Genomic DNA, 25938 nt, shown 5'->3' on the forward strand with positions numbered 1-25938 from the left:
GGCAGTGCGCAGGGGGAAGGGGAAGGGTTGTTGGCCTGGGGACACGGAGGTCTGCCCAGCTTTAATCAGGCAAAACAAAAAGCAAGCAGCTGCCCTTGGCGGCTACATTTTAAGAGCATCCTCTCCACCCAGGAAAAGGATAATCAAACTGCAAATGAGAAAAGACTCACTCAAAATGGTCTTGTTCACACAACTGCAGACGCTCGTGTGTCAGCACACGCTCAGCCCCGAGAGCCCATGGTTTGAACAATCCAGGGGTTGTCGTTCCGTGCAAACAGGGCTACGAAACGGGTAGTCCGAAAAGCTAAGTAAACCGCAGTCAAACAGGGAGAAGATGACAAATACGGGATCCGCTGGGTCCAGCGCCCATTTGGCAGAGCTGCGGAGAGCCTTCCCTAACGATGCTTTGCAATTCTTTTGAAATGCGATGCTGCTGCATTGATTAATAAAAGGAACCTTTCTCCACGGGACCCCCCTCTTCACCTTCGAGAAGAGGAAGCGGCCCCTGCTTCCTGGGATCAGTGCCAGCTCCTGGGTTAAAACCCAACCCCAACATCCGATCAAGCCGAGCAAACTGAAAGCACACCCTGCGCATCTGCTACCTGGGATTTATTTCTGACTGAGGAAGTGCGTCGGGTGGGATGCCCAGCCATGGTGCCAGGATTCAAAGAGGGCCACGCACGCCGGGGCATGCGCTCCTCCACCAACACGGCCACAAGGAGAGGTCGCAACACTCCAGCTTCTGTTCCGGATCATGCATTATGCCGGAACCCTGAAGAGAGGTTCGCCTTAAATACGCTCAGTTGAAAGAAGCCAACCTGTTAAAACAGGCGTTGAAGTCGGCTTCTTTCAACGGATCAGGATTAAGCTGGATCCCCCGTGGTAAGGTTCAAACCGGGCAAAGCTGTACTTCGTCTCAAATGGAAGCCAAAGCGTTTGAAATCTTCTTTGCTAGAGGAGGGGACGGATGAGCCCAATTCCATCAAGGGCTAGCATTACGGTTGAGCCAGCTCGCTAAGTTAGCCTTTCCAGTTCTTGTTCGACGCTTCCCCACCTTTGTTAAAGATTAATATACTTCGGGTCCAATGCCTACCAAATGCCACAACGGCTGTTTGGCCCCGAGGTATTTTACGGTCCTGGCTCACCATTTCAGGTCAGCAGAAGATTCATGATGCCACCCGCCCCAAGACATCTTCCCTCTGCATTCAAAGTCAAAAATTTGACACTCACCCATCGGCGTCTTTCAGGGACTTGATTAGGGCTGAAAACATGTTGTGCTGTTGTTTCAGGGCTTCAATCAGATCTCTGTATTCAGATTCCCTTTTTTTCTTGAAAAGAAAAAAAAAATAAGCGTACTGATTATCTCTGAGAAGCATACCTAGAAAAATGGCTCATTTGCAAAAAAGACAGCCACTTATAAGGTGACTTTGCCCATCTTTTTCTCTAAGAAAAAATGAAAGAATGTCTGGGGGAAACGGGAGAAGACTGGCTGGAAAACTCCTTCCCACAAAAATAGGGTAATCCATGCTCACTCCTGCCCCCCCACCCCCTGCCGTCAAGCGGCACGCTCAGCGGCCATAAAGCGCTCTGCCCACTTGCTGTAAACCCCCCAACTCCAGAGCCCTCAACCACGGTCCTGCCGTCACGTGAAGGCTACGGCAAGTCCATCTCCTCGTCCGAGTGGCAATGCAGGACTGAGAATCCGACAGGGCAGACCTGAGCCCAAACGGAGACCCCCAGCTTTGCCCAAATAAGACAGCTCTTTGACGCAAAGGAGGCGGGGCAGGCAGAACGGCAGTGAAACCCCCGAACTGGCTCCAGCTGAGCTCCCCGGGGCCTCCACGGGGCCGAGTGATGGTCCTTCCCATGTGCCGCTTGACAGCAGCAGCCAAGCTCTGCTGCAGCGTGGCTGGTTGCGTGGCGTGGCTTTGGTATTTGAAGATGCGGTTCTTATTGTGACTGTTCAAGCTTAAATATTCTACGCCAGGCTGGGGACCCGAACTGAAAAGCAGAAGATCCGCTAACCAAGCCAGGCTGGCATTGTCTTCCCAAACCTGCCTTGGTGGTGGCAACTATCTACGGCATCTACTGTAAGTTTGGTGGAAGGTGGACAATTACTGGAGAAGAGCCGCAGGAGGCGGCTTCTCCCTTACACTGTTTTGTGGGCTTCCTAGTCTCACTGTGGGAAACCGCCTGCGAGACAAGGGAGGCCCCTGAGCTTCGATCCAGCAAAGTCCCTTCCTATGTTCTCAGGCTGAAGAAATGGTCAGAAGTTGGGTTCCTCAGACAGCAAGTTATAGCCTCCCTCTATCAGAAGGCGCTTGAGATGACAAATCTTCTTGGGTCTGACACAATTCCTGGACTCCTGCTTCTTAGATCTATTGCGCTAGGTTCTTCACGGTTTGGTTTTCCTCTTGTTAAGCCAACTGGTGGGGCCTGGAGACTGCCAAAGTGTGACACAAGTGCTTTAAATGCACAAGATAATAAACAAACACACAATTATGTTCTCCCTCAAGGCTTCTGAGAATCCGTTCTTACATGAGACCCCAAGACGACACACACAGAGAGAGCTGCCAATGGCAGTAAAGCACAGGTTGGATGTCTCCATTAAATCGAGAACTCCTGGAGGCCACCCCCCATCATTTACTTCTGAGATAACGCGACGTGAGACGTCCCCATCGCTCATCCTCGTGTCCAGGAGGAGGAAAAATGATGCCGCGGTCTCTTTGCCAGCTTTGGGGTTATTAATAGCAAATGTCGCATCTTTCCAAACAGGCCCTGTGGTGGGGATCGTTTCCGCGGTGCTGCACACACAGCCAAAGGGCTCCCACTGGGAAGCCAGCTGGATTTGCAGCTACGGGTCCATCCCCATCACAGGTGACTTGATTCATTCCTTAACCACTCGCAGCATTGGAAATGGCAAGCTGCCGATGCTTTCCAAGGCTCCGGGCTTATGGCACTCTTTATTCGCTGCTCACTCTTCTTTGCTCCGTCGATCCCTGGGCTGGTTCTCCTAAGTTCCTCTTTGGCTACTGTCATTTGGACTTGATCACCTCGTTAGCCATACCAGCTTCAAAGTGCTGGTCCTAACCCGTAAAGCCCTTCCACTCCCACAGCCAAGATACGGGAAGGACAGCCCATCTCCACAGATGCCTCTACAGATATTCGTATCTTCAGCATATGTGCTGATGGCGATTTTAAAAAATGCAAGGTGTGCTTGGAAGGTGGGGGGGCGGCGCTTCACCCACACAGGGAGGCCGATCAGCAACTTTGCCAGAAGCGCCACCACAGCAGCGGCGGCGGCGGCAGAACATCTGTGAGCGAGCGGGGCACAGCAGCAAGGGTCTCATCACATCCATAAACGTCACTGCACTGACGACGACGCTCCTACTGCAGCTAGGCAGGCCCAGGACGGATGCTCATCCCTTCGGATCACCCAAGGGACACTCCCGGAGTCACCCCTGGGAAACCCCCACAACACCAGCATGGGAATAGATGGTCTTCCCTCTTCCCAGCCCAAAATCCTGCATGCATGTGCGTGCTTTTGCTTGGCCCGGCCACGTTCCCCCAGTGGCAAATAGAGGATTTCTGTGCCATGCAAACGGCGGCACCCATTTGCAAAACTGCTGGAAGACCGCAGCAGGCCTACAGATGCAGGATGACCTCCTCAGCCCTGGGGGGGCAATGGGGAGCCGGCAGGGAGAGCTCATCTGGGGAAAGGTTGATTTGCGGGGTAGAGACCCCTTTCCTCGCTAGATTCGGCAAGGCGGAGGTGCTCCCAGGGCCAGGCCCTTGCCCTCAGAATGCCCCTCACAAGCAGGGAGGGTGGACGGTGGCACAGTGGTTTCTGGGCACTGTAGGACCCAAACCCTCCCTCACTGGAGTTCCGATGACTCTCAGACTCTTGGGAGTCAAAGGGAGATGCAGGTAACTTGCCTCGCAAAAGACGGAATTGCCAGTATAATTTCGAAAAAGCGAGAACCACTGCACTAGATTCTTCTGGCCTCTTTCTCCACTCAGGGAGAGGTTTTAAGGACATCTGAAGGAATCCTACAAAAGATTCCTGTCCGGGGCTGCCGGACCTGTGTGCGGCTGCCCCCATGAGGTGAGCCAGCTGCTCCTCGGTCCAGGCGCATCCCGGACCACAACCACAAAGACCAGAACGCAGCACCTGCTTCTCTGGCGGGCGCTCGCGAGATCAAACGCCAGCAAATCCAGCCCAGGCAGAGCAGCCGCCCCCTCCCACACAGCCTCCAGGACGCCCGGCGTTGCGGAGTGTGGCCACTCCGGCTCGGGCTACAGGTTGAAACCTTGGTCCTCAGAGCTGCAATGCTGAAGATGCACGGGAAATGCAAGCTGCGGATGGGTTCCCCCCCCCCCCGCATCATGTCCCCGAGGCCGAGACGCCAGCCTCGCCACCCCGATTCCCACTCCCGCATCCAGCCCAACAGGCTCCGACATTCCACATCGCTCATTGCCTCGATCCCACCAAGGGCAACCTTGCAAACCAGCCCTTGCCGATTTCGCACCCTGCCTGCCTCTGTGCATGCACTTCCAGGGTTGTCCATCGACGGCTCCAAGCAAGTCCACAAACGCACCCGCGGGGTCCGCACGCCTCCCAAGGGACGGAAACCCTGCGGCGGCTGCCTGCACTCTTTTGCACGGTGCGTTAGTGCAAAAAGGAGCGTGCAGAAAGCGTTTTTAGAAGAGGAAAGTCTGCTTCCGCACTCCCGGGCCAGCTGGCACACGGGGACACAGCTGCACAGCCCCTGCAAGTCCCCAGTCAGCCTTCGCCAAACATGTGCAGGACAGAGGTTTTGGGCTTCAGTTCCCATCAGCCCCAGCCAGCATGGCCAATGGTCAGGAAGGTGGGAATTGTGGCCCAAAACGTCTTGCGGTTGCAGGTTGGAGAAGGCTAGCCTTCGACTCGTCCTACAGCAGAGAAGGTAAATGCAACTTTAGGGTGTTTATTTGCTGCATTTAAGAAAAAGTACCCAACCTTTTGAGAGCGCGCCAGTGGGGTGTGGTGGTGAAGAGCGTGGGACTGGGACTCAGGTGATCCGGGTTCTGGTCCCCGCTCAGCCATGGAGCCCACTGGGTGACTTGGGGCCAGTCACAGACTCTCAGCCCAGCCTACCTCACAGGGTTGTTGTTGCGGGGAGAAGATGGAGGAGGAGAATGATGTAAGCTGCCGTGAGCCCTTTTATAAGGAAAAGGCAGGATATAAATGGAAAAATAAATAAACCTACCTGTAATTCCTGGACTGTCTCGGCCACCAGCTGCTGTGAATGGTCCACTCGCTTCTCCTGGAGCAAATCTTCATTCTGCTGCTGAAGCAGCTCTTGATTTTTTAAAAGGCTGTGGAATTTGGCACACCATTCCTGAAGCTCCACATCCTTTCTTCTCACCACCCCATCAAGGTTCTGAGTGAAAGGAAAAAAGGAAACCTAAAACACGTATCAGAGAGAGAGAGAGAGACTTCGCCCAGCCCGTCAAGCAAGACCCCGGAGAGGCTCCCAAATCGTCCAAGCATTTTAAAAAATACTTACATGAAACAACACAATAGAAATGGCACTTTAAAAAGGGGGGGGGGGAGTACAGCCTTCAGGAGGGGTGGAAGTGGACCTAGTTAAACAATGAACACCTTGGGGGATTGAGAACTGTCTTTCCCTGATGCCAAAGTGACGTCTCAGGAGACCATCGCAATTCGGAGTGCTGCCGCTTTTTCCGGGGACAGACAGACAAGCACATGGGCAGGCCAGTGGTCCTTCAGGCATCCTAGTCACAAGCCAGGAAAGGCTTTCGAGGTTGAGGCCAACACCTGGAACTGTGTGCAGGTGTGGCAACCAGTTCAAAGTCAATAACCCAAAAGGAGCCTCTTCGATTTGGCTCTCCCAGAGTTTCAGGCAGGGGTCCTTCCCAGCCCTCCTGGGACCCTCTATCTGCAGAAGTCTCGCTCTTGACCAAAACAAAAAAAATAAAAAAGTAAGATTCTAGTCCTCATGGTTCTGGAATAAAGAGCTCAATGACACATAAAAAGCTGTCTTACAGGAAGTCAAAACTAATCTGGAAATGCTGGGGGGACTGAGCAAAGGATCTTCTGTACACAAATCTGTGGGTTTGTTGTATATGGTTGCTTTGTTTTTTGTAAGCTGCACAGAGACTTTTAGTATTGGAAGGCATATAAAAACTTTAAATAAATAAAGAAAATCTTATGCTCTGCTTCAGGGATGGGTAACTTCTATTGATGGACTGCAATTCCCATGAGACCTGGGCAGCCTAGCCAATGGTGAGGGACGATGGGAGTTGCAGACCAGCATCATCTAGAGTAGTGGGTTTCAACCTCGCCACCGCTGGGGGCCAGCAAAACCAGGAAAGCCACCTCGGGCACCGCCACGGCAGAAACAAAAAGCTCCGTACAGTCTTCTGTGCATTAGTTTCCAAGAACAATATCACAACCACAAAGCAAATTCTCCAAAACAACCAGAAACCGAGCAACAAAACGTGCCAACAAGAGACAAAATACCGGAATCGGCACAGCGAGTCTCCCAGCCGGCTCCCCTCCCTGCCCCCCCCAAGGCACCTGCACCCCTCCCCACAAATGCAATGCCAACTGGGAATCCTGCAGCCCCCCACGGGCCGGCAGGAAATCTGCGGATCAGCACCGGTCCACCCATTCCCCACTTCTGGGGTGCCCCGTCTCCCCAAAGCACAGAACCGAACTTCCGAGCCGTGCAAAGCACCAAGAAGGAACCCGGGCGATCAAACCAGAGCCACGGCCGAGAGGGGCAAAAACTCGCCGTTCCCACCCCCACCACAGCTGCCCTTTTACAGTGGGAGGCAGTGTGGTGTGGGGGTGAAGAGCATAGAACTGGGACTCAGGCGATCCGGGTTCTGGTCCCCGCTCAGCCATGGAGCCAACTGGGTGACTTTGGGCCAGTCGCAGACTCTCAGCGCAACCCACCTCACAGGGTTGTTGTTGTGGGGATAAGACAGAGGAGGAGAATGATGTAAGCTGCCTTGAGCCCTTCATAGCAAAAAGGCAGGCTATAAACCAAAAAAAATAAATACATGTAGCTGTTCTTCCAAGCAGGCTTCCGAGGAGTCACCTTCTTGGAGCCTGCCGAAGTCAGAACTTGAAATGAGCCTTCATGCCTCTCATATTTCCGGCAACCGCCCCCCTTCCAAAACTCCAGTAAAGTTCCACTGTGTTGGACTCATAATCAGAGTTGGGGGGGGGGACACATGCTGTTGACACCCACGCACCGCATTTTTCCCCTTCACTTCAGCTCAAGCCTGCCCACCTGGAGCAACTCATCCTTCTGAGCAACATTGTCCATTAGGCGTGTGATGACTAATTCTTGGCTCTGCAATTTCTGATTGCTTTCGCTCAAGAGGAGGCCGTAATGATGCTCCGTCGCCTTCTCTTTCTCAGCCATCCCATCGTGGGTTTTCTCGAGCTGGTTTCGAAGGTCCTAAACCAAGGGAAGAGAAGAGGATGAGAACGGGGAGTGACGCACGTGAGCCAAGCAAAAGACGACGGGCGGCCACCTGAGAGGGGCGGTTTAACTAAGCGTCCCTGCAGGGCGCTGGACCGGGTGACCCTCTGGCCCCTTCCAACTCTGCTGCTCTATGATTCTATGCAAAGAAAAATGGTGAATCTCTTTTCGAACAGCTGCTGGCATAAGTAAAGATTAAGGCTTACATTCCTATAGCTGTCGGGCAGCGTTCTGTCCAATTTGGTGTCCACTGAATGTTTTGAACTATACCACCCAGCAGGCCTTTGGCCATGCTAGCTGGGGCTGATGGGAGTTAAAATCCAAAACACCTGGAGGATACCAGAAGGGGGAATGTGCCCCAAAAGAGCATCTTAGGGACCTCGTGTTTGGAAGGCAGCTTCACAACCAACGTGCTCCAACTGCTTTGCTTCCGCAAGCCAGATCCCTAAAAGAGCCTCGGGGTCAAAAGAGGAGCAACTGCGGGGAGGAAAATGCAAGCAGGAATCCCACCGTCCGGCTCTGTGCTGTGGGAAGACCTTCCTGCTTTCTTCTGCTTTGCATTGCCCATTCATGGCATGATGCCCCCGGGTTCCACTGAGAGGGGGCGGGAAGGGAACCCCAAACAGCTTCCCCTTGCCTTCTCGCTGAATGTTCATTCTTTGGTTCACAGAGGACCATCTTCTCCTTTCACCGGAAGGAGCAGGGCGGCCAATAAAATCAGTCTCGCACATGATATGAGGACTCTTCTTCAGCAAACTCAACGTTTTGGAGTAATTGAGTTTTGGGTGCTTCCACGCAAGGAAAACCTCATCGCCAGTACCCCCTCCCCCATCTACATCGTCGGCTTACTAGAAGTACGACAAGTCTTGTCTCTACACTAGCCAAGCCCAGCCGGTTCACAACTGGGAAGGAACCTCTGCCTCCAGCGGTCATCTTCTGGCTTTTCTGGATACAGGAGAAGATTCTGGGCAAGACAGGCATCAAGCTGCTCTCCCAAGGAAACGACAGCCAGTTCCATGAGCAGCCCCACTTCAAATCAGCCGTAAAACTCAGCCTGTGGCTCAGGAAAGGTACCCTGGGAAGAACCTCCAGCTTCCCCGCCTTGGGAAGGGCCAGGGTGACAAAAGCAAGTGGGGGTCCTTTGAGGTATCCAGCTCCCCCAGAAGTGGATGCAGACGTTAAAGCTTAGTGGGCTTCTGTCTGGTACTGAGAAAACGTCCTCCTGTGCTTTGAGCAGGAGGGCGCTCCAGCCAGCAAAGCTCACTCGGAGATATCCATGGTCCTGTTGCAGCCGCCCTTTACGCAAGGGGACTTCAGTTTGCTGTGGCTGCTGTACTCAATTCATCTGGACTTCCCCCTACCTCACCCACAGGCAAGTTCATCCAGCCATGGAGAAATTGTGATGTGCTGGGTCTGAAGATTCCCCATCACGCTGCAACTCCATGATGGAAAAGAGGTGAGACACGAATGTGAGAAATAATCTTAATCAATGGCGGTGTTTGGTTGCACAAGCTGAGAGGTTACAGAGTCTGTCCTCTGACCAAGACTTTAGCTGAACATGGCGTGCTTTTCACGGACCAGTTCCTTGCAGAGCACCAACAACTATCACAAGAGCACTTGTGAGAAAGTCAATTGGTCTCCACACAGTGGTGAAAACAACACACTCCAGCTTCTGTCACTCCTGCGCAACGCAACTGAGAAGCGTCTCACCGAGCCCCTCCCCACGGTCTCCAGGGACTGCACTGTGATTAATAACTATTGAACTTAGAAAATGAATGGGAAACAAATGCAAGCTGAAGGTCAGAGCAGGTGCCCTTCGCACTGGCCAGATGGAAATGGGCAGGGAAGGATGAATAATTAAAAGATAAAGCTCCAAGCCCTTACTTTCCATTTCCATTTCCATTTGGGGACAGGGTGGGGGTGTGGGACAACCCCCACGAAATAGATCCAGCCCAATTACTTACTGTCTTCTATTCCCCAACAATTGATCAAAGATGACGGTTCCTGGTAGATGCACCTTATTAAATCGGCTGCATTTAGGTCAAGGTAAAATAGCTGGAAATGGTGTTAGACTCAAGAAGCTTCGAAGAATTCTCGAACCGGGGGAGCTAAAGCTCTCCAACCACACAAAAGGCCCCCTCGTGTTTCTTACTCGGTCCTTTTGACAGTGAGCTCTGTCGCATCCATGAGGCCAAAATCCCTCGGGATTTCATAAATCCAGCCAAAGCCCTCAGCTGTTAAATCTCCATCAAAAATATACAGAACTTCAAATACACTGTTCAGACCGAGAAATGGGGAGGCTCAGCCCCAGGTCGAGTCCACAGAACGCAGCTGAGGAACCCTGTAGCCACGACCAAACGGGCTGACCTGGGCACCAAACACGCATTTCCATCTGGCCGAATGCCAGCCGCTGGTTTTTAGAATCCAGTGTAGGGTTGTTTTGGCTCAGTTTCCCAGAGAGACATCAGATCAGTCTCCCAACCTGCCCTGAGAAAGAAAGAAAGCAGATACCGCAAAGCCAATAAGCCACTGCGGTGCTTTAATTATGCCTCTGGGTTTGAAAAGGGGGAACCCAGGTTCGGATCTGCGGAGCTCAACTTGGCCACTTATGAACCTGCCATACCAAAGGTATAAGAAGGGGGAATGGAGGGGAGGGGAGGGGAGGGGACATCCTGTTCTCAGCAGTTTGCCCAGGAAAGGCAACCGGAGGATTCTGCATCTGTTCTAGCCCCTCAAGCCAGTCCTCTCTCCACCTTCCTGCAACGGCTGCGCACTGACACCAGTTCTGTTTTCACGATCATTTAATTTCCCAGCCAGCAGCTCAGATTATCTCTCTCCCTATTTCTGGAAACAGATGCAAAGAAGCAAAATCGGGATGGACAGCTCATTGTGTCCACTTATGGACTGAAGCCTGGTGGAGCGGCCGCCCCGCAGCTCCCGTGAAGAAAACCCCTGTGCCTGGGGTGGAGGGACGGCTGACCATGCTTACGACAATTCTACAGCACAGCCCCACTCTGTACCCAAGGCAGAAAGCATTGCAAGGCGCTTCCCCCGCCCTGCCTGTGCGAAGGGCAACGATGCCCCACCCAGGGCTCGTGGGGCGGTGGACCCATCTCTGCAAGACCAGGAGTGACTCCAACTGGCAAGAGATGCTCTGGACTGAATTCTGCCCCTCACCCTTTGAGGGCAAACCTCTCTGGGAGAAGCCAGGAGCCCAACTAATGGCAAAGGGACAAAGGCCACCCTGTGAAACTCCCCGCTCTCTTGTGCCGTCACCCTTGGGAGAAGCGGGAAAGACGTGCGCGTGGATCGGGCCATGGACTCTTGACTGAAAGCATGTCGGAAAGCAGGAGACCTTCCTGGTGTTCCCGCTGGAGATCCCTCAACTGAAGCCGCAAGGAGCAGAACTGAGACCTTCTTCATGCAATGCATCTACTCCTCCATCTAAGCTTTGGCCCTTTCCCAAGTGATTAAGGGGTGGGAATCCATGAAGCCCCTCTCACTGTCCTTCGCGAGGCCAGGCCTCCCCAACCTGGCGACCTCCAGATATGCTTCTGGACTGCGACTACTGACGGACAAGCCAGCCAGCCTTCAGGCCATTGTTCTAAAACACGATCCATCGGAGGCAATCGTCTACAACTTCTCTGGTCTTCACTACTTGCTCTGCTGTAGGCCAAAACACCTGCAGGACCAGAAGAGGTCCAACCCTGATTGCTCCACGCAGGAAGTATGCAAATAGGCCTGCCCACCAGCCCCAGAAGCAAAGACCTCCATCACCCTGCCACCTAAATCAACCCTGATTATTTCTTGCACATGCTAAAAATCCAACATCCATCTTTTACTATGGGAGGCATTGCCTGTGAACTCGGATACTCCCCAGAATGCCTCAACCTCTTGCAGGAAATCCTTGCAATGACTAAGACAATGCAGGGAAGAGAGACTTCTCCCTTCTCCCTAGCCCACATCCATCACAATAAGATAGATTTATTTCTCAGACAACCTAAGTCGGCAACTCCTAATCTGGTGTCCTCCAGTTGATTTAGACTTCACCTCTTGTCAGGCCCAGCCAGTGCGGCCAGCGGTTGGACTCCTAGGGCATTTCATACCTGGGAGCTTGGTGAAGGCTATCCGGAGCCACGACAAAATACTGAAATGCCGGAGAGGTGAAATCCGTGAACTGCAGCTTCAAGCCAGATTATGCACCGTCACATGTGGATGCAGATCAACCGTGAAGACCATGCTTTGGTGCTCGCTTGGTGTCAAGGGCATCGCAAGCCGTCCTCCTGTCATCGCTCAGGAGGAAAAGCCCATCACTGGCTGAGTTACCAATGGCCCTTTCCTCTGACCTTTCTCCAAAATATTCAGAAGGGCAGGCCATTTCCATGGGGCACCACAGCACAGGGAGCGTCCCCCACAACCATCAAAGAGGCCGTGTCTCTAGTCTATAGGGTACGGGAATTCTTCTTTCCCACCACGACCCTCCAGACTGGCCACTGCCTCTGGTTCTAGCGAAAATGCCTGAAGATGCGTTGTCAGACCCTTCCGTAGATTTAGATGCTTAATGCCATGAAGCAATCTTTAGGGGAGCTAAATCTGAATGCCCAGCTATAGCATTTAAGCTATTTTTAAATTGGACTGGAGCCTCTCTCTTGCTTTAATGCTGTAAAAATAGGCACCCGGAAAAGTATAGAACTGAATTAGACATCCAGAGTGCAGAGGCAGGACGCAAGCCCCAACAGGAGTGCTCTTTAAGCTTCGCTCCCGGCACCCCTCCTACCCTCTTCCCTGCACCAAGACGTGAAGCCACCGAAACGCACAAAATGCCAATTGCGACAAAGGGCACTCGTGTAAAAAGACGGCCGAAAATTGATCGGGGGCTGCTATTTTAGGGGAGCGTCCAAGCTTAGCGATGACCTCATCAACTCAGCTCAATAAAGCTGCCCTTTGAGTAGCTGGTGGGATCCTTCCCGACGTGCCGTGGCCTGATCCGCGCAGGAGAGATGGCTTCACCCGCCCCGTGCTCCTTGGTTCGTCCCGGGTGGGGATGGACGGCCACCAGCAGAGGAGGACGCTGTGATGTGCATCCCTGGCGGGAGACGGACTAGGGGAGGCCGCTTCGTCTCGAAAATCCTATGCATGCTCTGTTCCATTCATGGACGAAAGAGCCATTACTCTGCCCTGCCATTTATTTTCTGAGCATTTACAGACTGCCTTATTTGCCAAGACCGCCGCTGCAAAGCTGGAATTCTGGCCTCCTGCGCCCAGAGGGTCTGTCTGCTCACTCCTCCACTCAAGCTACTTATTTCCGCCATCCATGAGCAAGGACTGGAGTACAGCACAAACGGCTGTTGCAACCTAGGCAGCCCCGTTTGGCCTGCGACGCCACCCACGCACCAAAGAGCATCTTGGATCCACCGAAGGAGGCCTCCATCTCCACTGCCATCGGCCAAGGCTCCGAAGGCACGCGTGCGGAGGAAAGCGGCCGTCACCGCATGCCCAGGGACATCCCGACAGCTCGACAGTTCCGAGATCCCCTTCCTTGTTCTCCATAGCCCTGCATCTCTGTTCAGGAGGCTGCAACCGGAAAGCTAAACCAACGGGCCGAGGACGTGGGCCTCTCCTAGCAGAAATGGGCTGCCCTTGACGTGCTCGGCCAGAATTCCTCAGCAGCTTGGCTTTCACCCAGGCACAGGCAACGCTCGTTCGTCCGATCGTTGCAACCTGGTTCCCCCTGCGAGCAGGAGCGGCTAAACTAAGGGGCACCAGACCGTTTAGCTAATGAACCAGCCTGGAGCTGAGCTTCGAGAAACAGAGCACGTCAGAAGGGGCCTCCCGGGCCATCTAGTCTGACCCCCCCAGCTCCACCCACAACATGCCAGCACGTGCGTGCCAGTGACAGAGAAGGGGCAGGAGAGCAGGGAGAGCCGAGCAAGCACGATCGGGCGGCCCTTGCTTGCCAACTCCAGGCCAGACGCTCCAGGAGCTCTCATGTTTGCTGCGGGAAGGTCACCAGCGCCTAAGTTCCTCAGAAAAAGAGGACGAGGCAGAGCTGGCAGCTCAAAGTTCCTCGCATTAGTTCACAAGCCAAGGGGGAGCCCACAGCTTTTGCATGCTGAAGAGGAACGGCGTTAGAATAAAGATGGATTCTGCACAACCCAGCCAGCCAGCCAGCCAGCCAGCCAGCCGTAGTCCGCAGCCTGCTATGCAGACAAAACATACAAGCGGACTACGGTAATTACAGACACGGAAACAGGCTCCAGGCCATGAAAAGCTCTTCTCGGTCACCCACACCTGCCTTAACAGCGGAGGCCGTCTGCACGGTTCCTGCGAGGCTCGCCCCGCAGGGAAAAAATGCAGCCAAGCAGCAGGGACAAGACGCTGCATCTGATTCAGCCAGACCTAAGTGGATTATGCGCAGGGGAGGGCAAGGGTTCCCACCAGCTCAACTGCAGACGGAGACGTCCCCCTCCTGGCTCCCTGGAATATTGCAAGGCGCTTTGAGGAGGAGGAGGAGGAACAAGCAGAGGGATGCCGACAGCGCATTCCAGCCCTGGGAAAGAGGACTGGCAACGTGGCTAATTTTACTGTGAAAAGCGGGGGGCCCAGCCCCCTCCAGCCACACTTCTCGATCGTCTGCTGCCCAACGCTTGTACAGCTACGATGCCGTTTGCTATGGGAGGCTGGAAGGAAAGGACCCTCAGAGCAGAGGGAAGGGAGAGGGGGTCCAGTTCCCATCACGCACCGCCACCTCGAAACCGAAATCCCATCCCCGCTTGGCTGCTGGCATGGATTCCACCCAACACACGACCGCATGGCTCTTGCGAGAAGGCACAAGAATCCCAGCACGGTCTGCCAGGTTTGCCAGAGGAGCAAGCAACCCAGCGAGAAGGAAAGGCCCAAACCCATCATGGATCGCTACATGCGAGGCCAGTTCAACGATCACCACGACGGGCTTTGCGCGATGGCCAAAATCCAGGGATGAAAACCTGTGGGCCTTCGGGTGCCGCTGGAGTGCAACACCCATCATGGGCTATGCTGGCTGGGGCTGATAGGAAACACAGTTCAAACGCACCTGCAGGGCCACACGGTCCGCATCCCTCCTATTCCAGCCCAATTTTCCTCTAGCGTCCTAACCTGGAAACAGTCAGGGAGTCAGCCACAGCTCTGCACCCGGTTCCCCTGTTCCCCTCAGCATGGAAGGCGGGGACTTCATAAGCCCGGAGAGAATAAATGCGGGATCTGGCTCAGGAGCGGCTTTCCGTGTTAAGATGGGGGAGCAGGAAAAGACGCACAAAACCTGAGGGCCGGTTTCACGCCTGATGGAACCCAAGAACGTGACGGTATCGGAACAGGTTCCGAACACAGTGAGAACAGCCTCACACAGGGGAGGAGCAGCAGATACTCTTTGGGGGTCCCGCGGGTCAGTGGAACGGTTCGGCAACCTGCTTTTCCATTCCCCCCCGCCAAGGGAGGCGACCAAAGCCCTGGCGCTCACCGCAGTCCTCAAATCCGTACTTCCCTCCTTCTCCAATCACATCTTTGATTTGGAGGCGGCGTCCGTGTTGCCTTGCAGGCCACGGGCACCCGCTGAGATACACATGCAGGGGTCCCGTCACACCTGGTCCCCCAGAGGGAGCTAAAACCGAGCTTGGCTATCCAGTGGGAACGCGTTTCCTGTCATCCCTGCTCTGGGCCCCACACCACAATCAAGGGGCTGCTACCCACCTCCTCCCGGATCACCCTCAGGCTCTGCATCTGGTAGGAAATAAGACGTAGAGGAGGAGGAAACTCATATTCATTTCTGGAAAGTTCGAGACCACACACACTCTTTGCAACTCTGCCGCTTAAATATCGAAGAAAATGGAATACTGACATTAATAGTTTTGTCGCTCCTGTTATTCTGCAACTGGGCTTCCTCCAACTCCTTCATCAACTTCTCTCTCTCCAGACGCAGATCATGGAGCTCTTGCTCAGCACTCTTAATTTTCTTCTGGAGCCGAAGGTTCTCCGTATCTTTGTTCAAGTTTTCGGAATGCAAGTCCGCCAGAATGCTCTCTTTTTCCCTCAGCAGGGCCTGGGAATCCTCAACACCCTGGAAGAAAAAGCAATGAGCTTGGATGGCACGAGTGCGAATCACGTCTTATTTATTAAAAACATTTCCCGTGTGCTTGCTTTTTCTGCCTCTCCCAATTCTTCAATGACACGCAGCTTGTGTGGGGCGAGCGCAGGTCAGCCCCACTTGGTCGAATTATGGCTCGTGGAAGAGTCAAGCCACGAGAATTGCCCTAGGCAAACCGGCGGAAGAGGCAAGCCCCAAACATGGCAGGATTCCAAAAAGGTTTGCAATTCACCACTCCTCCAGAGCGAATAACACTGCCTCCAAACATGGCTCTGCCATGCGACAGGATTCAGCAGTTATCAACTCGCATCATACATCCCATAAGCCAGCCAGGAGCAGATTTAATTCCTGCCTGGGAATAGTTCGGGAGGCGCCTTACCCTGAATTTCTGCATCTGTGCTGTATGGACGGCCTCTCTGCACTTGATCAGGGATGCATTTAAGCCTTCGATTTCAGAACTAAGCTCTTCGTTCTGAACACAGAAAGAAAAAACACGGATACAGGAATGCCAGCAACACGGGACAGTGGCGAGGCACGAAAAGGAGCGCCACCGGGAAGAGAGTGTCACGGAGCAAGCTGCCCTCTCCCGGGGACTCGGAGAGCAGCTCCCCAAAACTTCTGGAGTGCACCATGTTGAGAAGGCTGCTCTGAGCGGCCACCTGGGTGGATCCGGAGGCCAGCAATCCACTTTCTCAACAACCCGCAGTGTTCGTAAGCCCCAGATGTATTGGCCAATACCATCCCGGCTGGGGTGCGCCAGGGAGAGCTAGAAAGGCCAGCCTGTATAAGCTACGGCTCCCACCCTGGTAGGGTATTTGGGCATCATTAAAGGAGCGCCCCGAACCTCCAACTCCAGCCCCCCACGGCAGCTCGGATTCCCAAGACCTCGTCGCACCCCCTGCCTGCAGAATCCAGGTACCTCCTTCTCCTTGGTTTTTAAGGCAAGCGTCAAGCCTTGGATCGTTTTGTCGCGCTTCAGTGCGTTTCTCTTTTCGACGGAAAACTCCAGCTGCTGTTGGTGCAGTTCCTCCTGGAGTGACTGAATATTGGAGAGGGGAATGCTGAGTGGGTGAATGTGCCACACACTGCGAGGGGGAAACCGGTTCACAGGTAATGTTTCCCCCATGGGGCATGGGGATCCCTGAATATAGAAAGCTAGCCTTTGAGGGAGAAAGGTAGCCGAGAAATGCTGCTCCCCTACCTACCAGCTTTCTAAGTGCAGGGAATTTGGTAGTGAGCAACATTCAGCCAATACCCTCAGCCCATGATCCAACCACGGAGCCAGCTGGGTCACAGACTCTCAAGCCCAGCCTACCTCACAGGGTGGTTGTTGTGGGGATAAGTTTGAGAGGAGGAGGAGGAAAGGGACTTTGAGTTGTTAGGGAAAAAAGCAGAATATAAATCTAATAAATACTCAGCTCTGCCTTCTGCTCACAACACAGCAAAAGGGAAAGTGTGCTTCCATTACGACGTGGTCCCAAAATTATAAGCAGGAGCTTCGGAAGCCCCCTGACAAGGAAGAGCAAATAAAGACGGGGAGGCAGGATTCAAAGCGTACCTGAACTCTCTTTTCAAAGTCGTTCCTCTCACTGCCAAATTCTGCTCTGAGCACCTGCAAGAACCCAAGAGCCCACGTTACCACTCGGACACAAACCGTGAACTGCAGACAGACACACATGGGATTTCTGCATTCCCAGGCAACAGCATAAGAAACGCTCGGCAAGAGACATCATGAGGACTAGAACTTTCAAAATGCCAGTCTCAGGAATCAAAGGCAAGGGGAGCTGTGCCTGCTCATGCGATTCCCACATTGATAAAGCAGGTTATCCACATGCAGGGATTCTCGAGAACCTAAACGGCGTGGGAAAGGGGACGTGGACTAGGAGAGAGACTCAGCGCAAGAGGCCCGGGCTTTCCATCCAGAAGTTCTTGGGTGCTACCGTCATCGAACGAAACTGTGAGAGTGATGCCAGCCCCCTCCAATTTTACCAGGCTAGATGGACCAGCGTCCAACTCAAGCAATGCCGCTTCGTGTTCTGGGCACGCTCTGACATGGATCGCTGGAAAGGTTTGGAGACGGGAGAGGCGTGCTTTTTTCTTAAGATGCTTGTGTGTTAATTTGCTTTGGCGCTTTTAGAGTCTCTGGAATGTGCTTTGCACATCCCTCAACAGGAGGGTAGGTGAAAAAGAATACGATAAATGAAGTGCCGGATCACAATGCCAGAAGCCCCCCCTAATCAAGGACTGTGGACACACACTTCTTTCAAGCTTCTGGAGATTTCTATTTTTAGCCTCCCTTCCTCACGGGAGTTCAAAATGATACGCAAGGTGCCCCTCTCCCATTTGTTCTCACAACAACCCAGTAAGGTAGGTCAGAGTGAAACAGGATGACTGCCCCGCCTTATCTAGCACGTCCGTGGCTGTGTGGGGCCTGGTTGTCCAAGCCCAACGCTCTAACCATTGCACCGCACTGCCTGTGTGATGGGGCCAAACCCTGGCAGCAGCCAACTGCATGCAAGGCCCACAGAGACGGCCGATTTGTGCTAACCAGCCTGTTTCGCACTGCATCTCTCTTCCTGCCGCTCGCGGCAATTCCTGAGCAGCCTCCCATTAAAAGGGGATTTTAAGAGGAAGAGCCACTTGGCAAATCCAGCCTGAGGTGCCTGGATTTCTACTAGAATATCCCGCACCAAAAGGAAAGGCGCAAAGCTGACAAGCAGGGGGCTCCGCGGAAGCCCCTCCACATACCTCCAGTTCCTTCTCTTTCTCGCGCATCAAAGCGGCTGTGTGCTCTTGGATTTTTTCTGCCACCAGAGTCTCCTCCACAGACCTTCTCTGGGATGCGGCCTCTTCCAAGCGCTGGATAACAGCCTCCTTGCTCGTCAGCGACAGATTCAGTTGTTCGATGCGTCTAAAATGACACCGTGGAAAGGTTGTGACACTGGCGGAGAGAACGGGCTGAGGTGCAGCCTGAAACACCCATTTGATGGTGCTTCTTGCCTTATTGCGACCCCGCAGGAAGCCTGGCTGCGGGGACGAAGACAAAACGAGAGGAGAAACCGGACAAGAACGTGGCAAAGCCAGCTCCTTCTCTCAGGCACTGCATATAGGAGACATATTAATATTTATTAATTATATTAATATCAGTATGGGATGCGTATCCTGCCCCATTAGCCCTAAAGCTCTGTAGTAATACAGAACAAAACAACTGATGTTAGAACTATCTTGAAATACAGACCTAACCAGCAGCCCCTCTTCCCCAGCGGAAGATTTTTATAAAGCAGAGAGAAAAGCATTTTGTTGGTCACATCTGCAAAATAGCAGACGCCGCTGCAGCATCCGTCAGAACTAGCTGCTTTACTATGCAAAACAACTTCCTTTAACCAATACTTAAAACAGCATTAGGAGATTAAATGTTAGGTATTGGGTAAGGTGTTAGATATTAAATGTTATGGAACACCAACATTTCCTGATGTGAACAAACCAAAGCAAACCATGGGATCGGAAACTCCAGGAGGAGGCAACTGGAAGCTTTAGAGTTTAACCTAACCACAGCTCCCCATGACCTCTGAACTCAGGAAACTGTGGTTTGTTTAAACTAATCAGAGAAAACAAGCCAGGATCAAACCATCACTTGTGACCCTGGCATGTTTTTTTCTCTCCTAGGTTAAACAAACCACAATTCCAAGTTTTGAAGTCACTGAAGTTTGTTTACAACTGGAAGCAGAGGCTTCTGATCACCAACTCTGGCACAGAAAAGAGAAGGAAGGAACACACAAGCCGAGGGTTTGGCATGACTTGCTCTTAATGCTGAAAGCCATGGTCTCCCGTTACATCTGAACCAGAGCACAGACTGAAAAATAAGCAGGAGAGAGGAAAACGAAACTCCACTCAGAAACAATCCAGTGCCTCACCTGTCTTTCTCTTCCAGTGCAGTCAATACTTCGGCTTCCTTCGGCGGCACGCTGGCCCTCAGAGACAGCTGCCGCTCAGCTGCTAGTCTCAGAACCCTCTCCTGCTCCGTCACTGCAAGTGCCTTCCCTGTTTCTTCCTGGGCCACCCGGAGATCCTGTTCTCCGGAGGCAGGAGCAGAAGGAAAAGGCTGTCACGGCCGGGAGTACACACGGCGCTTCCCCAAGCAGCCTCTCCCCTCCCCACGGGCAGTCAAGCACCCTCGCCCACGACGCCACACTGTGCAGAGGGTCATCACTGCGGAGATGTAGTTTGCAGGATCCTTCCCCTTCTTCAAAACAGGGACCCGGAAAGGAGAGGGCACCCAACAAGGCTGGAAGTGACTGGCTCACAGAGGGCTTCAAGAGCGAGGCCCGCAGCCGGCCAAGAAGTTCTACAGGGACTGCCCAAAACACAGGGCAAGGGAGGTGGGGAGGATCATGCAGACAGTTTTTAATTAGCCGTTGGCAACAAATATTTAGTGGGGACGAAAACAGCTGCTCGGGCTGCGCAGTCGCCACTGCGGCCGGCAGCAACGGGCCGGGGAGCCTCAGCTGCTTCTTGGGCCCCAGCATGCCCCGGGACCCCGATCCTGCCTGCCGCAGCCTCTCAGGACCACGTCCGCGCCCCAGAACCCGCCCGCCAGACCGCCTCCAGGGCAAGGAAGCGGCACATGTCAGTTTTCGGGGGACACGCCTCCCATAAGGCGATGAGCGCTGCGGGAGGCACAGCGCAAGCAGGAAGAAAGCAGCGCTGAACTCGCCTCCTCCAGAATCTTCATCCTGCTGGCCAGGCACTCCACCTGCTGGGCTTTCTTCTGCATCTCCTCCTTCAGCGCCTGCACCTCGGCGTCGCCCCCCTGCGCCAGGCTCTCCACGGCTTTGCTGCAGGGACAAGAGCGCGGATCCGCCGCGTTGATTCCACGGCGGACGTGAGCGACCGAGCTGCCGACGGCTCGCTTTCAACCTGCCGCAGAGACTGTGCTCTCTCTCGAAAGCTTGCCTACCCCGCTCGGAGAACACAGAGCTGAGCGGGCAGAACCTCAGCACCAGGCCAGGGAAGCAACAGGGCAGGGAGAAGAGTCTGCCGTTTAATTGGTTTTAATTGTGATCTTACTGCGAATCGCGGGATGCTGTGCCGTTTTTATCTGCATTTGTTCTCAGCCGTCCCGAGACGCTAGTAATGGGACGGCCTATAAAAGCTATAAATACAATCAAGTCAAATCGAACCGATTCCCCGTGGGGAGCCACAGGAATCAGAACGAGGAGAAATAGTTTGCAACCTATTCATAAATGATCTGGAATAAGGAGTGCACAGTGCACTGGCTAAATGTGCTGATGGCACCAAGCTATTTGGGGTGCTTAAAACCAAAAGGGACGGCGAAGGGCATTTAAAAGATCTCTCCAGGCTGGGCGAACGGGCAGCAAACTAGCAAATGCCGTTCGGTTTAAGCCAGTGTAGAGCGATGCAAGTTGGGGCAGTTAAGTCTCCGCTTCGAGTGCAGGCTGATGGGATCTGAGCTAGCGGGGACCGGCCAAGAGCGGGATCCGGGGGTGCTGACGGATGACACACTGCAAAGGTCAGCCCAGTGCCCAGCCGCTGTGAAGAAGGCAAGCCCCATGCCAGGCCTCACTGCTGCCCTTCCACGGTGCCGCTGCACTTGGAAGAGGGGGAAAGGAGGCCTCTTCTAAAAAAAGAGTGCATTGCTCTAGCGAACCGCAGAGACAGAAGCCGAACTAAGAGGCATCCTCTGGAACGGGAGGCAGGGGAAGCCATGAACCAGAGAACTTGAAGGGGAAATGCATCACGACGAGGCGAGACTTACGAAGCCTTGACGAGCAGCCGCTCCCGTTCCTGCAGTTCTCGCTTCAGGCTTTCCAGTTCAACTTTGAGCTCGATGTTCTGATGGCACCAAGGAAGACAAAACGGAGAGGCCTCAGAGCTCGGCGAGGCTCCCGTGCTGCCCCGAGCCCCACGCAATGGGATAGGTGGCTGGAAGACGAGCCAGCTTCCTTCTAATGAATTGCTGGCCCACTGACTTCAGTGCTGCCTGCTCTGACTGGCAGCCATTCTCGACTGCCATCCTCTGATGGGGATGGAGCCACTGGAAGACCAGGCTCCAATGCTGTTTTATACCCTTGTTGACTGAGACAATGACAGAGTTCGGACAACACAATGTTGGGGGTGGATTATTGTTGAATCAGGGATTGTTGTGGAAATGCAGGTTGGCGTGTTGCCTGAACCCAGCTAGTTCACCATGCACAACCCATAAAAAAAAGTCACTGTTTGTTGCTAACTTTTGAACTATGGCTTGTTCACCATGGTCTGCCAACTCAGCTGGGTTTAGACAACACAGTAACCACTGTTTCACAACAACCCAAGTTTCAACAACAACTCACACTCGGCCCTTAACTGTCGGAATACCGTTAGGATCCTTTGCTCACTAGAAGCAACCCGTGGTCTTAATCGCATGAATCCACCAAAATCAAACTGAGTTTCCAGCCAAGGTGACAAACCAATCCTTATTATCTCCTAATCTTCAGTTTTTAAAATATTAAGGCTTTTTTTACTTACATAACTGCAATAGCATTGAAATTTTTGCTAGACTATAGGTGGGTAACCTTGTTTTATCCTCAAAACCACATGAAGATTTGCATAACCAGCCGTAAGAGGGACTTCTGACTCATGGCAGCTCCCAAACCCAAGAAAGGTATCAGACTTTTACCAACCCCAACTAGGAAAGTGGTTGGGACTCGGGGAAGATGGATGGAGCCCAAGGCAGGGAGAAGATGTGTGTCGGTGTGCAAGGACCCAGGATTGGGCAGGACAAGGGCCCGAAGAGCACGACCAGCGTAACACTGGACTGGCTTCCAAACAAGAACCAGAATGTCACAGAACGGCCCCAAGCACAGACTACAAACCAACTGAGCATCCATGCAAAGACTTGCAAGTTGCCAGCCAACCTGATAGAACTGACGCAAGTTGGGCAGGAATCCAGATGGGCAAAGCAGACAGACTTTCCCCAGAAGATCGGCAGCTTTAATGGCTGCCAAAACTGCTTCTACCGACTATTGACTCAGAGCAACCAACCAACCAACCAAGTGCCAGTTTGCGTTTCCCCAACTTGTGTATCACAATAAAAACAAAACAGTTACACCTTCACAGTGTTGAGCATCTTGAGTACTTCCAAGTGGCAACGGTTCCCATTAAATCTGTGTCAGCCTTGTACGAACCTTTCAGCTGAAGTAAGGACATTCATTTGTCTCAAAGGTTCAGTCCAGACCACACAAAAAACCACGCTCAAAAACTTGTAACTGCACTTCAGTATCCTGCCCAAACTGACAAGCCACAGTTTGCAACTAGGCAGCAAGCCAGGATAGGAAAACCATGGTTTGAGGAAGCGAGTTTGGGCAACCCAGCTTGCACTCCTTAATCAGACGCTGCTGCACCGGCTTGCAAGAAAATTTATGAATGGCGGGGGCAGGGGGTGTCTCAGAACAAGGGAAAACAAAAGCAGACAAGGTGCTTGAAAGCAAAGTCTTCCCACGGCGTCGCTAGCAAGGCACACTCTGTTATAGGTGCTAAAGCGGCCTAGGAAGGCCTCGGCAATTATAGGCAGCCTATAAATAAATGTAAATAATCAATAAATCACGGGTGGGACAAACCATGGCTCAGTGCAATGCCTGCAGTGAGTTAACGTTTCCACCAGAACAGAAAATACGGTTGGTTTAATCTAGGCATCAACAGCCACATAAATGGGACTCTCCCCAGGGGAATCAACAAGTAGACTTAAAAAAAAAAAAGATATTATCTCCAAGTTTCAATTGATCTTCTCTGTATCACTGGTACAAAACAAAACAGCGAAAGCGGCACACAGAAAAGACAAGCACGGCTCACATTAACATGAATCGTCTTCCTGACACAGTTAGCTTGATGTGAGAGGATTATAATGTAATTTCTGAATGCCTTTGTTTCTCTGATAAGAGTCAAACTGAACAAGCCACTGAGATTAAGTCGGAAGGAAGGCCTTTGATTGGGCCTCTCTCTGGTGCAATGGTGTTATTTTAAGTCCTGAAATGGTAGAATTTAAGGAGTAATCCTACCCCTCATACCAAGTTACGCATTACTGTACAGTCCGCACCATCACTGAAGTGTCCAGCATTCAGAGACTACATTCAAGCCCTCCAAGGACTCAGAAGGAGGAGAAATTGTGTGCAAAGGATCACAGGGTGCCATTCTATAAATTAACTTATTTTATGTTGTTAATTTGTTTTATATTTTTAATGTATTATATTTTAATTTATGTTGTGAGCCGCCCTGAGGCTTCAGCAAATGGGGCGGCATAGAAATGTTTTAAATAATAAATAAATAAATAAAATTCTGGAAGTCCCCCCTGGCTTCACCCCCACAGAAGCATCTTGAGGATCACAGCTATGGTGGTCCCATCCCAGGAGCAAACATACAACACCGCCTGCAGAGACACTAAGGGCTCAACACTCCTCCTGCCCCCGTCAGCATCCACAACTGCACACCCAAAACCACACTGAGATTTGGAAAAGGGATTGAAGAAAAGATGGCTGGTGCGGCCCTTCAATTCAAGTGCACGGCTCATCTCCAAAAAAAGATGATCGATGGAATGGACTGGACTGGACTGAAGAGTGATGCTCTTTCTATTGGACCACTCTGCGGCTCCCATCATCCCCATCCAGCAGAGCAGCAGAAGGGAGGTGTAGTCCAACCCATCTTGGAGGCCATGAGGCTGGAAAAAGCTGGACTGAAACGTCTGAGAGTTTTTTAATGACTACAGGAATAAAATTTTGCAGTGTAGAACAATTCCATAGCTCAGAAAAAGGACCTCCAGTGGGGTTAGACTGCCCTTCGGTGCAGCCTTGCTTCAAACTTAAAACTCTTTAAAAGTGCTTAAAACTCCCTTCCCCTGCAGCCTGGGAACAACCGTTCTCTTTCCGGTGCATCTGTACCAATTTAACATGGTGCCGTGCAGCAAGTCTTTGCATGTGGCTTTGTCAGGACCCGGCCCCAGAAAGCAACTTGAAAATACCGAGTGGGCAGCAATGCCCTGGGGTCAGCAGACCCCGGACAAACTTGCTGTGCCCATTCCTAGCAGGCAGAATTCACAGCCACAAGATGCAGCGACAGACTCGCACCCGTGTGATTTCAGCACAGGAGTAGGCAGACTGAAGGAAAATCTGGCACTTCCTCCAAGTGCGATCGGCCCCGTCTCCTGGAGGCTGAGTAGCTGGACAAAATTGCTCAGGGGAAGGAGGCAAGCAGTAGAGAAAGCGGCCACATTCATGCCAGACTGGTGCCCCCACCACCCCAAAAGGCGCCTGGCTGGCTACTACTGGAAAGAGGAACCTCAAGAGGTACCCAGGAAGCCTTTTCTTCTTCCTGCCTGTTCCCCTTCCGCTTGTGCACCCCAGTTTCCTCTCGCACCTTTAGGGGCACCGTGACATCCAGACCGGGGCAAGCGATGCTCGTGGCATTAGCACATCAAGCTCCGAAAAGAACGGGGTGCCCAGGCTACAGGAAGCACGGCATCCCACGACACGCCCAACACCCACGAAACTGTGCCAGCAGGTCTGCGGCTCTTTCAAAATACCTACAACGCGACAGATGTCTTCGTTGGGACCGTCGAATTTCTGCTGCATGTGCTCCTCCAGGAAATAGATCCGCAGCTTCAGGTTGAAGTTCTCCTTGCGCAGCTCCGTGATTTGCTGGGGCGGAAGAGAAAGGAGCACACGACCTGCTTAGGAGGTGGACCTAACGCCACGCTCACACGGTGGGAAGCAAGCCTCGCGGCGCAGCTTTTGCACGCCAGAGCTAAAGCAAGGCAAGATTTTCTGTTGAAAAGTTCTGAAAGCTACAGGTGAGGGATACACAATTAAACTCGGGGGAAATCTTTGATCCTTATCTATGGCCTACATTCTATCGAGGGTGAAGCCAAATTTATGTCTGTCTGCTACACATTTTGCAAGTCTCAAATACTGAGTATTTGAGTATTTAAGTTAGTTATTTAGTGCTAACTTAAATGCATTAAATACTTGCATGGGGTGGGGGGGGGTTGCAGCAAAATCCCACTTAAGTCTCCTAGCATTTCTGGTCTCACTTGACCCTCCTCTTGGGTCACACATCTGGCAAGGGGCAGCCATTTGAGGATAATGGCCGCTTTAGCTAGCATTTTTTCACTGCTCTGCTAGAGACCAGACAAATGTAACTTTTTCTTATCCTTTTCCAAACACAAAGCAAACATCGCAATGACTTTAAAAGTAGCAATATTAATGAGACAGACAGGCAGTTGCAGCTTGTTCAGAATTTTACTTTGTAAATGAAGGAAAGGAAGAACAAGTT

The 25938-nt window shown here is 52.5% G+C and overlaps 1 protein-coding gene across 4 annotated transcripts in view; it reads right to left on the reverse strand.

Annotated features, from left to right (window-relative positions):
- CDK5RAP2 (CDK5 regulatory subunit associated protein 2) overlaps positions 1-25938 on the reverse strand; it is an 87962-nt gene that overhangs the window by 56263 nt on the left and 5761 nt on the right. For all 4 annotated transcript variants that reach the window (XM_044439875.1, XM_044439874.1, XM_044439873.1 and 1 more), the window contains exons 4-15: positions 25194-25304; positions 21395-21471; positions 20333-20453; positions 19533-19687; positions 18367-18529; positions 17177-17230; positions 16538-16657; positions 15998-16090; positions 15373-15591; positions 7305-7475; positions 5250-5423; positions 1231-1328 (exon numbers count right to left, since the gene is read on the reverse strand). In XM_044439875.1, the coding sequence (XP_044295810.1) occupies positions 1231-1328; positions 5250-5423; positions 7305-7475; positions 15373-15591; positions 15998-16090; positions 16538-16657; positions 17177-17230; positions 18367-18529; positions 19533-19687; positions 20333-20453; positions 21395-21471; positions 25194-25304 (1556 nt within the window). The remainder of the gene's footprint in view (positions 1-1230; positions 1329-5249; positions 5424-7304; positions 7476-15372; positions 15592-15997; positions 16091-16537; positions 16658-17176; positions 17231-18366; positions 18530-19532; positions 19688-20332; positions 20454-21394; positions 21472-25193; positions 25305-25938) is intronic.

Source organism: Varanus komodoensis, unplaced genomic scaffold (genome assembly GCF_004798865.1).
Source record: "Varanus komodoensis strain SLA01 unplaced genomic scaffold, ASM479886v1 scaffold36, whole genome shotgun sequence".
Lineage (NCBI taxonomy): Eukaryota > Metazoa > Chordata > Lepidosauria > Squamata > Varanidae > Varanus > Varanus komodoensis.